This window comes from Falco peregrinus, chromosome 4, assembly GCF_023634155.1.
Source record: "Falco peregrinus isolate bFalPer1 chromosome 4, bFalPer1.pri, whole genome shotgun sequence".
In the NCBI taxonomy this organism is placed as follows: domain Eukaryota; kingdom Metazoa; phylum Chordata; class Aves; order Falconiformes; family Falconidae; genus Falco; species Falco peregrinus.
Window position 1 is genome coordinate 122685119 of NC_073724.1, and position 13791 is coordinate 122698909.

A 13791-nucleotide genomic window follows, 5' to 3' on the forward strand; every position below is an offset into this window, starting at 1 on the left:
ATAAACACGATGCACACTTATAATCTATCCATAACAAATACATACCAAAAGGAAGAACTAACTGGTAGGGCAATAACAGCAAAAACAGATTCCTCTCTCTCCAACGGAGAGAAAGCAGCTTGGCTATTTGAGATGACTAGACTAAAGAAATTCAAAATGGTCATAAAAAAACAGCACTGACTCTTCCAACAATTTGCTCCATCACTAAGTCATTAAGAATCAAATGTTGGAGGCTGACTTCAATTGGGAAATCAGTTTCTTCAGCCCTATCCAGCCAGTAAGTAATTCGAAAGGGTGGCTTTGCACCTCATCCTGTCGTTATGTTTAATTTTGATATATACTTACGGTTTCCTCCAAAAGCGTTTCTTTTTCAGAGTCTACTTTTGGGTCACATACTGGAGTTTTATTTGTAATCGTTTTACTGCAAGCACAGATCCCCTTTGTTAGAGCCAACTCAAGCTGAGCCACTTAAAAATGAATTGCCACTTGTATTCTCCACAGCTATCTGTGCATACGCATTTCATTATAAATCAGCTACTGTAGAAGTAATGTAGGTGTTACAGCCTGGTTTAACAGGTTACAAGTCGTCAGAGACTGAATTTCTGTGAAATACTTACAGTCCCCAGCCTGGTCTGCCACCTGCTGAGCGAACCGCACTGGCTCTCATCGGATGACCTTTTGGAGTGGGGAGAGGAAAAAGAAATAAATCCCATTCAGTTCATCTGAAGATAATTTTTTTAGAAGAAATTCTAAAGTTACGGTCACTCACCAGGTGTGGGTATTTTTTGCTCTTGGGGGCCCAGAAGACATGGTACTGCCGGTTGTCTTGCTACAGGAACCGGAAAGCCCTTGTGAATAAATGCAAACAGTTGGAAAATAAGCTCTAATAAATACTGTATTTCAAAAGCATATGTTGAAATAAAACTTAACAGACCGCTGACTGACAGAGAGGAAGATTTAGAAAGTTTGGTGGCAGTCACCTGAGCAGCAGGTGTCACAGTCACAAGTGGTCGTGCAGGCGGTGACGGCGGCTGTTGCTGCTGCTGCTGCTGAATCTCCTTATGGAGCCCTGTTGTGTAGCCGGTTCCATTGTGGAAGTTGTTCACAGCCTAGAGGCAGAAGAACATGGACAAAAAGATCAAAGTGTCAGATGGTGACAATAGATGAAGAAAAGCCTCCACAGGGTAAAATGACTTGTATAGTCCTGTACATGCTATCAAGCCTAGAGTAAAGCAGCACACAGAGATAGGAACACATCACATGAAACACTGCTATTAAGGACTGGTAGCTCAGAGTATCTGTAGTTAAAGGACTTCAGTGTTAACAGCGAATCTGAGAGGCAGGCAAGCATGTTTAGACAAAAGTTTGACCTGAGTTTGCCTGATTATCTCTAAAGAGTTGTCAGCTTCTGTAACAACAGACAATGCATTTGAAAAGTAAATGCAGCCTTATTCAGTTTATCCTTCTTTAAGGAGATGTCAATAATTCCCTCCCTTTCAGCTTTTTACAAACAGACTTTCCTTACAAACAGTTGATGAAAAAGTCACCACGTTACCTGGCGCGGGAAGTTGTTGGCAACTAAAACGTCAGGAGAAACACCTGTCTGATGACACGCCGGGCAAGTATGTTCCTCCGATTCCAGTAAAGCTGTTCTAATACCTGTGTGTAATTAGAAGCGTCAAAATAGGTTTCAGCCAAAGTAGGGAAATCTTTGGGGTTCTCATCAATTATAAGAACACACAGACGATTAATGGCTGGATATGGTCTTGAATGGAGAGCATGAAGCTATAAATGTTCATTAGTGTAAAAAATGCCCAGTATGCAGCAAATCGCTATACAGTTTTGACATTTCCCTGTTGTAACAGCTGAAGACCATAGAGTGGGCTGTGTCCTGATGTTTGGACTAGTCTTTTTTCTACTACCGAGTACAGCAAGAAGCCACCAACATCAAGGCTAATGAACGAAGCACATCTCAAAAAGCCATGAGTCGGTTCGAGTTTTGAAGGTTTAACCAACTCCTGTGGCAAAGAATGTAGATTAAATGCCCGACTGCCTCTTTGTGGCGGACCAGAGTCAGTCACCAGAGCTGGCTCTATAGTTGTGTATGAGAGAAAGAGCTGTGGACAAACTACGTGCATTCCATATCTAATACTGTATTCACCTGCACAATTATGCACTCTTCTCGTACTCGACCTTCCGCATGTGAAGAAGATTTGATTAGATACACAGAAAGGGAAAAAAGCTCTTTGGCCTTTGGGTTTCTTTTTTTCCCCCCCCATTACGGAGAAGAGGCCTTTCCTACTCCGGGCGTACTGAAGTATGAAATAGACCTGGTAGCACAGGTGATCTCCTATTCCTGCTTTCAGAAGATCTGATGTGGTGTTTTGGATTAAAAAACACGGGAGGGGAGTTTACTCCTTACATTACATTACGCACTTACATTCATCACAATAACTTGCTCCACAGCGTGGAATAAGCGCTGCATCCGTCACTGGATCTTTACAAATGGGACATAACAACTCGTTTGGAACAGGCCTGTCTGCGGAGGAGGAGGAGGGCTCCTCTGGTAAAAAGGGTGGCTTTTCCTTTTTCTCTCTAGCATAAGCTTCCCTGGAGGGCAGGTGGGGAAGGAAAAAGAAAAAAGTGAAAGATGGGAAAGGAAAAATTTTCCAAGCTTTGGATTTTATCAAACAAAGGTAATAGATGGAAGTCTTCTCACTCCACATTGGCTTTCTACAACGTAGGCGTTTACGCTAAATGACTTCTCTAGAGCCACACTATCAGAAGAAGAAGGAGGGGGGAACATTTTTCCTTCTGCAGAACTCTCCCATCCGTTGGATCAACTACGAAATGAGCTCAGACTAGAAAAATAATTGCTTGACAGCTAGAGAGCAGGGGAAAGGAATCCCACCTCTCCTTTGCCAGAGGGTAAGTGCAAATTGCTGGATCAGGGTAAAGTTCGTCCCCAAGTAATTTCATTTTGTAAATGAAAGAAGTCTGTGCTACAGCTTCTACAACAGGAGATCCATGACAGAAAAAGGGAAGTGCTACCGAGTGCACTTTCCAACAGCCACTCCTGTCAGCACACAGCAGTAATTTCTTAGTTTATAGCAACAGGAACACTTCAGCCCATTTCACACATGAGATTTGTTAAAAGTCAGAGGAGGAGGAAATCTCAGTCCAAGGGCTATTTGTTAAATTTTGCAAGAAGCCTTTGAAACATAAACCAGAAGCAAAATGAGCATTCAGAGAGAATGATGCCAGCTGGAAACACTACTGAAATGCCTTGCAGAAATACAGGTTCTTAGCATACCCCAAGGTCAGCCAGCTTCCCGGGGCATGAACAGTAGGACTACTCTATTTCAATATGGGAAAGTATTGCAGATTTTAAGGTTAAGATACGACGGTAGTGCTTCCTCCCTCGTAATTAGAGGCTGGCCACCTCGGCTGCATTGCCACTCAGACATTTACGCATGGTTGCTCTCATTCGCATTTTGGTCGGTCCGATTAATTCCATACTTACGCATTAATAGTTGGTATTGCGTATTTCCCAGCCTTTGTCAGCATGGCACCTTTTGTGTTGGGATCCTTCACCTCCACCAGGAAACTCCTTGGAATTCCGGTGCTCCTTTTAATTCTGCGAACAGGCTCCACATTTTTGTCCTGTTGAGAACAGAAATGCAGACATCTCTCCTCTTCAGACGCACACTTAAAATGACGTTTCAGAGATAATTTTAAGCAGCGAAAGCCTTTAATCCCCTCCTTTTACCTAACATAATGGCTGCTCGACTCAAACTCCTGCTTTCCCCAACGAGCATAGCCAGGACGTACCACAGGTTTGAGCAGAGTTTTGAACCCAGTCGTCATTCTTTGGCTTAACTTCAGGACCCTTCAGGGTGAAACAGCCCTTTGCTCACCGTCCGCTCAGAGCAGAGGCACAAACCTGTTCCCCCTCCAAAGCCCCTGGGCAACGTGTGAGAGCTTAATTCAGGGTCTCCAAATCAGCCCCCATGGAAACTTACATTCACATCTATATAGGAAGGCTGAATTCATCCCTCCTGCACGTACATTCAGGGACTGATGTTAAACGGCATGAATATTCAGCCAGAGGCTTCTGTAGTTAAAACTGACAGATACTCAATAGACGGGGTCGACAGAAACCTCTTGTTTTTAGAGGAAATACCAACAACTTTGAACTGTCATTAGAAAGAGTTAGAACCAGGAACATTTCCAGTACTATTGAAATAGATACAAATATGTATGAAAGTTCACTGAGAAAGATCTATGGACATCTTTAATGTCTGTGACCTAGAGAAAAAAAAAGTTTCACATTTAGAATTCCAAGTTTCCCTTGAATTTGGGAGGGCTTTGCAACATTGCCATGTAACATTTCGCCCCGAGAGAAACAATTCTTACTGGGAGTGTTCATGTCTTTGTCACATAAATGCCAAGGTAAAAAACCCTAAAAGCTTGGTAACACCAGAGGCCTGCCCCAATCTTACCCTATTTACCGGGCAGTTCTTGGCATAGTGGCCAGGTTTTCCACAGCAAAAGCAACTGGATGATGGTGGAGGCAGATCCAAGGGTTCCCTCAAGTAACTAGAAGGTTTGGGGAAAAAAAGGAAAAGGTATGCATGTGTCTCTCTTCTTAAAAGAAACATCTCCATACTTTTTCCATAACCTTTGAAGATCACATTTGATACTTACTTGGATGGATCGTATTCATGGCAGGACTGTATCATCATCGCCTTTATCTTATCCTCTTCGGAAGCATTGGCTTCAGCCAGGTTGGCAGTCTGTTTAACAGGTAATGGTTATTTGACACACACATTAGGCTACAAATAGGCTCTCTTTGTACCTTACATAAAGACTTGTGAAGCCAATCCAAGTTTTGTCCAAGCGGACTGAAGCTATGTGTAGAAAAAAGCCCACCAGCCAGCATTTTGAAGCTGGTCTTTAAGCTCCAGACTAGTCAAAGAAGCTAGCCATGGTACATTTAACTGAGAAAGATGTGTGCAAGTAGCAGTATTTACATTCTGCAGTGTCAAAAGGACACACAACTTCAGAGTCGTGGCAGTTGGTTTTGCTTGCTGAAATTCAGCTTCAGACCCAGAAGCATTAAAAGGAATCAAGCTTTCTATAATCCCTCAGCAAGAGAAAAGATTCTTTTCAGCAGACATCTGACCATCATGTGCTGTAGGCAGTCCAAACCGCACGGTTCCGCCCCCTCCCCCACCGCCACTCTCTTCTTCATAGGAAGTGACTGAACTACAATTTTTTTCCAGTTGTCACTGTCCTTTTAACACGCAAATTGTAATATAAACCTTACGCAGAACTAGATCTTCGAACTATGGAAGCCAGATGGTTTTTTTTACACAGTACTTCTTCAAATGTTTCTATTACACACTAGTCCAGATACAAGCAGGGTCAAAGGGGGTGACTGTAAATTATTTGGAACTTCAAGCACCTATCCTACAGACCAACTGCTCATGTTTTCCTTTTTACACGCATTCACTCACGAAAGCAACCAACTAGTTTCCACATGTTATTTCATCTAGCTGTTCCATATACGCAGGAACATAATCCAGATCTCCATCTATGAAATCATTTCCAGTAACATTTGCAGAGAACTTTTATAGACACTTGACTGATTTGTCTGAACCCAAATGGTTTACAAAACACATCCAAAACCCACAACACATTTCTAGGAACAGACCACCATTCAAATATGGCATTCAATACATAGTCATAACAAAGCAGAAAAGTTCTTACTACACATTGCCTCCTGTGCCAGCCTGCACTAAAGAGGCTAGGGTAACAGTTCGGAGCTGCTTTGTTACCTATCTCCGTATTTCTGAAATCTTTGAATTTCTCAAAAGCTTGGACAGTTTTCCACATTTTAGAGTAAATTTCACATGACTTTACAGAACCAAGGGACAGCCCTGAGGGAGACCAATGTCTTTTGGTGGCTGCTTCCCAAACTAATTCTGCACACACCTCCACCCCCACCCCCACCCTGCCGCAAAATGTTAATTAACACAATTAAATTTATTAAGAAAATAAATAAATGCAGCGAGCGAGGGAAGACGTTCCCAGTGGGAAGGATTTCTTTCTCTTGGACATGAGCTCTGGCCTTCATTTTCAGAGGAAAGAACTAGCTCCTCTGCGTTAGGCCCTGCCTTCTCTAGTCTTTGTAACTTTAAAGACTATGCTTTTAATCACTTCTGTGGCTAGCACTACGCCTCTTCACCAAGTGCAATCACTAGTGTTTCCCCAGACAACGTTACACGTTGCTGAGCACAAAATACAAGCAGTTCCATTACAAAATATGCTTTCAGGCGGTCACGTCTGCTGATGTGCCTCGCATAAACACTGGCACAGTCCTATCAACAATTAGGTGCACTTGCACACTTTTCACAGTCTGCATGTAAACAAATTAGGTTGCGTCGTCCTCTATCTGTATGCCACAATTCAAGCAGTCCCGCACCATTCAAAGAATGGATCTGTAACTGTAATGACTGAAAATTCAAAAACAGCCATGCAATTGTCCATGTTCCAGAAACACGTCTGTTCCGGCTGTTGCAAAGGCCCTAGAAATGTCCATGACTTACAGCCAATTAAATCCTGCTGTAAAAATGGTGTTAGTTTCCAATGAACAATGAGCGGGACGTATGAAAAATGGTAAACAGCTTCCGAAGTGCTGCTTCTTTGTGTCTTGCAGATGAGTAACACTGCAGCATTACACTGAGGCCAATAAGGTGCTCCCCTTCCATCTTCCCAAGCTGGGAACTACTCTCTACAGGATAGTATCAAAGTAATATTTTAAAGTTAGGAGAAACACTCTGAATTATTAACAATTAATGTTTTGCTCATATTACAGCAGTTATCCAGCTAGAGAGCACAGTGTAAGGTTTGAAAATACAAGGATACACACCCACACCCACCCCTTTCTTTTTAACACGATTTCACAAGCAAGTACATCTAAGCATACCTTAATAAGCTGGGCCAGAGAAAGAGGTGCGGAAGGGTCGCCAATCTATTCAGAAAAATTAAACACATACTCAAGTTCTACAATCAAAACAGAGCAATAGTTCACCCCTACTGCTGTATGAAAGCCTGCGCTATATCCTCTGAGTGTCACTGGAAGAGCCACCTCCAAGCCAGTGGAATTTATACTTGTTCAAAACAAAGTCCAAACCTTAAACAGCTTAAGTATGCCTACGTTGTTAATGAGAAGAAACTAAAGCAACCAACCCCTCCTGAGATCAACCTATTGCTCAGAATACCTCAGAGGGGGACCCTTGTCAAATGCTCACAACTGCTTAAAAGACGGAGGGTTAAGGAAGCTGTCCATTTGCAGCTCGAAAGGATCTAAAAAAATTATTTCCGTTTATTTGAGTAGGAAGTGTCACTACAGGAAACATTGTCAGTGCAGTTTATAAATTAATCAGTTAATAGCTCATCATTTACTAAATGCACACAAGTATGATTCATGAATGCAGTATAGTTTTTGCGCTGTCTTTCATTTACTTTCATTAGACCCCAAGTTCACGAATTTCTAGATTAAGTTATCCTAAGAGCTTACAAAGTGATCAGATCCAGTGACCTAGAGCTCATGTAATGCCTCACTCCATTCTAGTGAAGAACAAGCAGTTATACTTACAGATGAAAACCAACCACCACCACAAAGTAATGTTTGTACTATGAGGGCTATTTTGAAATGCATCGTTGCACGTAGCATACCCCCAAGGGCCAAGTGGAGATCTAGGCCATTACTAGTCAAGTGTCTCCTCGAGTTACTTATTCATGTCTTAGCAGCAGAACAACAGTGTTTTCTGACCGGAAGAAAAATGCTGCCCCTTTTCCAAATGTAAATTCAAAGTGGTGGCGTACTGAAGAGTGGCACCAAGTTCAGTGGTGCAAACCTTGAACCTACAAGCTCTAAAAATGAGCATACATTATCGGTACAACACACAGTCACACAAGAAATATTCTAGCCTATTCAGTACGAAATGCAATGCGTTGCTAGGCACAAATACCATTATTCACATTAGAACCGCGCAAATGTTGGCATTGCTCAGTTTTCACTATGCTGAATCAAATACATTGGATTTACAGCATACACTATGTTTCACTGGAAAATATGTTTGAGATATATATATTATAAATATTATATATAAAACATATATATTTTATATATTTTTATATATATTAAAAAATTAGTACAAGGCTACATTTCTTAGAATTAGGTGCAGCATGTAGCAAAAAGTTTCAGCTTGTGTTTTTACATACCTCTTTTGATGTTCTACTCGCTGGCCCAGTTCGACTTCTAGAAGAAGAAAGAAAGATGATCAGAACTTAAAATAAAGCACTCGCAACCAACATAAAGCAGGGAAAACAGTTTATAAAACCTGAACATCAAAACATTGTGTACTGGTAGTCTTATGAATATGGAAATTTATTTCTATACATAAAGTGTGCTCTCCTGGTGCATTCAGTGCAATTGAAATAAAACCCAAAATCCCATTCCTTCTTTGCCCCCAATGACTCTAAGATACAGAATACAGCAGTGCAAGGAGAAGTCCTCAGATATTTTCTTTCTGCTCTCTAAGTACCAAAACTGTGAAGACTGTGCTACATTTTTCTGTTCTTAAATAGTCAGCCATCCAAATACGAAGGCACCTTCAGGCAATCTGTATAGCCCCACTACCACAAATAGGTACCAGATAGAGCACTTTGGTTTCTACACTCCTCTGACAAAACGAGAACAGTTGTCTGTAGAAAAGTGTTTCTTGGTGGAAGCCCAAGCACTGTGTTCAGGTACCTACCATACTTAGCCTAAAGTGACTACAAATAGCAGTAGAAACATCACCTGAAAGCAGTTCCTAGGATTTTCTGAGATCGAGGAGGCCTGTGTTAAAAAAATAAGAAAAAAAGTCTTGATTACCAGAACTTCCTTTAAGATCATCTTGAACATGCTACAATATTTTAGGGAACACTTATGACACACAAGCCCTTGCCGAGATTCCACATACTCATTGGTCTGTACCTGCATGCTACTCATGAATCAAACATGCAACCGCCCATCTAGTTAACAAACAATTCATACCTCATCCAAAGCGTCCCACGAGCAGAGGCAACCCAAAGGCTGCTGTGCAAGTCCTGCACAAATAGAAAGGCTCATACTTCCTGCCACTGCTACACCACCACCAGGCTCGCAAGTACAGCCACGTACCTCCTGAAGATGAGGAAGCGCGAGGAAAAGCTTTAGATTACCACACCATGGTTTCTTCATCCACTTGCCTTGAGGAAGATACTACAAGGTGACTAACACATTCCTGAAGGCCTCTCCACCATGACAGCATGCATTCACCATTCCCAAACATTAACAACTCTACCAGTTGTTTCCACAATGGTTCCAGCTGAAGGAATAGAAAGCTGACCTGCCTGATCCATTTGCAACTTTAGCAGAGCAGCGGCATTCATCCCTTATCCCCACGTGCAGGTGCTTCTTGGATCTTTGATGCTAGTGGCACCTAGCCTCTCATTTTAGGGCAGCATTCCAACACCAGGAGAGGGTGTCATCCAACCAGAAATGGAGGCTATATTGACAAGACAGCACTAAGCATCCCGATCTAAATTAACCCCCCAAACAAGGCCATGCTTAGCAGCACAGTGCTGTGGCATCCAGAAACTCTTGGCAGTGCCTGAAAGCACTAATATGCCCAAAGCTTACAGGAGAGCCACATAAATTCAGGGGGGTTTGCTTGCAGATGCTTCATGGGTACTAGGATGCTGCTGTACTGTTTGTTTGAGACACGCTGAAACTCGCCGGTATACTTTATTTATTGAGAACTAACATTAGAAAGACACGGCATAACCACAAGTCAATAATATCTACTAATGGTGGAGGAGAGGTCTGTCTTGAAGAAGGCTGGAAAACATGACCATTCAAACCATGCTGACGCAGCTGATACAGAACTGGACTGGACGAATACATCGATGACAGCAACAATGCTGTAGTCAGGCTTACATTTGAATATCTGCAATTGTAATCAGATTCTCTGTCCTCCATAAATCTGAGGAATACAGCAGTAATACCTGGAGCACAGAGAGCAGCTTAGGGTGAAATCAAACTTAGAAAGGTAACTACCAACATTTGGGAATGTGCCCAACTGCTTTCTGAGCTTCAGGCTTGGAAAAGATCAACTGCTCCTTCACCGTCCTGGCACAAAAGGCAATACGCTTTAGGACGTTGCTCTTTTTCTCTTGCCCGACACAGGCATTGTCTTTAGGAAACTAATAGGAATCACTTAAGAATGAAACTTCTTGTTCGCACGGTTTGCCAGCTGGCCACTCTCAGTCTTTCCTCTGGAGACAGCATGCAGCCCCGCCACCCCCACCCCTCTGGGGTGTAAGAATACCCTGCCCCCCCGCCCCCAAACAAAGGAAGCAGTCAAACACTGGGACTCGGACTGCTGGCAGATGGGAACCAATTACCAGTTCACACTGCAATGTGTCTCTCCGTTTACTCTAAAAGCAATACAAGCAAAAGCATAAAATAAGGAATCTCTCTGCATAGAGGAAACAGGACGGAGAACTTGACTCTCAGAAAAACCAAGCCCAAGAACAAACCCAATTCAAACGTCTGAACAGCTACCACTGTTGGACTTTGAATGCCACGTCCCAGCGGGCTGAAAAATCTAAGTCTGCTTTGGGACAGATACATTCAAATCTGCCCTGTCACAACACAATTTAGCAGCAGCTTTAACAAGAAAGAGACAACCGGAATGCCTCCGTAAACCAACAGCCACAAAGAAGGTGAACACACTGAAACCCCTCCCAAAGAGCACAACGCGTTATGGCTACTTACCCAAGGTCTGTCTTGCCGGTAGCTTTAACTCCTCTAACAGGGACTCTCCTAACAGTTACCGATGAGTGCCTTGGAATCAGGGCATTGTCATCTGTGTATTCTGAAAACAACATCAATACAGAGAAAGCATCAGTCAGTTCGTAAGAGTGATATTAATATGTCATGACATAGCACTTCAGGGAACCCTTTACGGATAGAAAAGCAACATTTTACACACAGCGCAATGCTTTTATCATGTCCACACACTCACGGTACCTTTCCAGAAATCTTCAGGTCTGATAGTCAAACACAAGCAGCAAAATCTTTTCCATTTGTTTTGAATCGTTTCAATGCCAACAGCAAAATGGTCTCTAAAGTCACTAAAGCAGAGTGCTAAAACATGAGGCTCTTTCCTGATCTAACTTTCATTGCTTTTGCTCCTGTTAGCTTACAAAACCCTAGAACATGTCTCTATAATAGCGAGCACGGAAGAGGACACCCCCACCCCGCCTCCCACCTTTTAAAACACATCCCAACCATCCATTTTGCCTTCCCACCATCTTCAAAAAGAGTCCACCATCTCTTTTTTTTCCCCCCAGTGATGTGTAAAATCCTGTTTACTTTTAGCTTCTATTAGCATTGCTTCTATTACGAGATTTCCGTGATCACGCGGCTCGGAAAACTCTGAACAAGTTGGCCATCTTCACTCAAGGTTCACTGAAGGGTCTTTCCAAGATCATGCCAACATTTAGTCAGGACTCCTGCACAAAGTTATAAAACCCACTACCATATCTCCACAGGGAGGATCTCCAAGAACCCCCTTTAGGCAGAGCATCCAGGCCTAGTTCTTTCCTTCATCTTCTGAAGGTGACTTTAAGCACGTAGATGCTGTTCAATAAAAACGGAAAGTCACGGTTATGTATAAAACCCCAAAATCTGGCATACACATAAATGACACCGAAATGTATTCCTTAGCTTTGCTCTGACAACCGCTGGGGGATTTTTGCATTTTCACGGGGAAAACACCCTTACAAAAGTTCCAGTAAGCATCTGTGTCACAACCTGTACGTCTGCCTCTACCTGCATGTCTGTCTCTACTGCTGTATATGACACGCGATCCCGTAACACCCCCAAGACCCCTAACACCGTGCTGTTAAGTCTGCTCACAGATACTCTCCTGAACCTACTTTACCTATCTGTAGGTAAACAGCGTCTTTAGGTCCAACCACTTGAAAGGCTGGAGCCAAAGTTACAGTTACCGCAGCAGGCATGTTATTCTGTTTAAGTTTTAATACATCAAAGAGGAAGAGGAAAAAATCCTATGAGTACACATTGTAAAGACAAGACTGTTGTGGGAATGTCACAGAACCACAGGAAAAAAGAAAAAAAACCCCAACCGATAAAATTTGAATGTTTAAGGAATGGAGATGGTTTCCAAGTCTTTTTATTTCTGACAAGTCATATTCCAAAGTCTTTAATCACATGCAAGCTTTGCCAGACGGTAGATTACCAAACTGAAACAGCACACTAAGTAATACAAAACCATTACCGTCTCTGAGAATCAAGCACCATTTCTCAGATTCAAAAGAACTTAGGGTTTCTCTAAGAACATTTCTAGGTATATTCACCATAACTGATCTGCCATAAAACTTCAGTACTGCCCTGACACCGTTGAACACGCAGTACCACGACAAAAATGCACCGTTTGAAAGAAATGAAGAAATGATGCTCAATAGCATCTGAATGAATGTGTAGCATGGTGCAGCAAAGAAGCTGTATTAGCAAGAAATGCCAAGTATACTTTAGACAGAACACTCGTCTACAAGATGGCTTTCCAGGGTCTGCATAGATTCTCACTCACAGATACACTCTTGATCCAAAACGTTGCTACTGAGCAGTTTCTGCAGCAGCCAAGCACCGCTTTTCCAACGCGGTGGAGTAAAAGTAGCTGAAGACAAATTTCAGTCACCAAACCCACTTTTTTTTCCCCTTTAAATTAGCCACCCACTCCTTTTCTATCATGTTCAGCCTTCTCTGCCGGCTTTCAAAGAAATCTGGCAGGTCTGTGATGACAAGGCATTGTCCCACATTCCCTTATCGTTTTAGCTAGAAGGGTTCCCAGAAACCAAACCTCTTCCACGCGCGGTGTCGCACACGGACCCCGTACGCTGCTGTGCCTGGCTGCGCACACAGCCCTGACGGCAGCTGCCAGCGCACAACCACGGAAGAGCAGCTCTGAGGCCCCAGCACAAGTCACCGCTGCCGGCCGTGGCCCAACCGCCTCACTGGCCGCCTGCGCCATCGCCAGCCGGCCGGTCCCCGGTCCCCGCGCCCGCCGCCCCCACGCACCTTCCATGGTCTGGGCGTTGGTGACCTGCAGGTCGCAGTGGGTCGCCTTCAGCCTCTCGCGGCCCATGATCTGGCGCCTGAGGTCGCGCAGGGAGATGTGGGGGCCGTGAAAGGTGACCACATCGGAGTTCAGCCTGGAGGAGAACTTGTAGTGGACACACGACATGGCCGGGGCCAGGCGGTGCCCGCTCCGCGATGGCACCTCACGCAGCAGCTGGCCTCGCGGCCCCCACAGCAGGTCAGGGCCCACCGAGGGGCTGGGGCCAGCAGCGCGGGCTGAGCCCGCCGGCTCCTCCTCGCAGCCCCGGTGGGAGGACGATGGGGACAGGCCCTGGCTCGGCCTCCGCTCCCTCCTCGCACCAGCGCTGCCAGGCCAAGCTGCTCGCTATGGCAACCCAGGCGGCTCCGCATTGTGACAGAGGGGCTCAGGGGGCCACTCAGCGCCCCTGGGGGAGGGGCCTTCATCAGCCCCGCCTGGGCCGCCGGTGTCCCTGCTGTCCCCCAGCCTGTCACCGCCCCGTGCCCTGTCACCCCCCAGGCTGTCACGGCCTGCTGTCCCCTCCTGTCACCCTCGATGCTGCCACTGCCTG

The 13791-nt window shown here is 44.2% G+C and overlaps 1 protein-coding gene across 1 annotated transcript; it reads right to left on the bottom strand.

The window, feature by feature from the left end:
* Nucleotides 1–718: 718 nt before the first annotated feature.
* On the bottom strand, nucleotides 719–13367 carry LOC129784365 (E3 ubiquitin-protein ligase RBBP6-like). The gene is given in 9 exon segments (XM_055802884.1): nucleotides 719–829; nucleotides 981–1109; nucleotides 1556–1659; nucleotides 2441–2610; nucleotides 3524–3663; nucleotides 4503–4599; nucleotides 4708–4796; nucleotides 6992–7068; nucleotides 13202–13367. Coding segments are annotated over 9 exon segments (1083 nt in total).
* Between the last annotated feature and the right edge of the window lie 424 nt (nucleotides 13368–13791).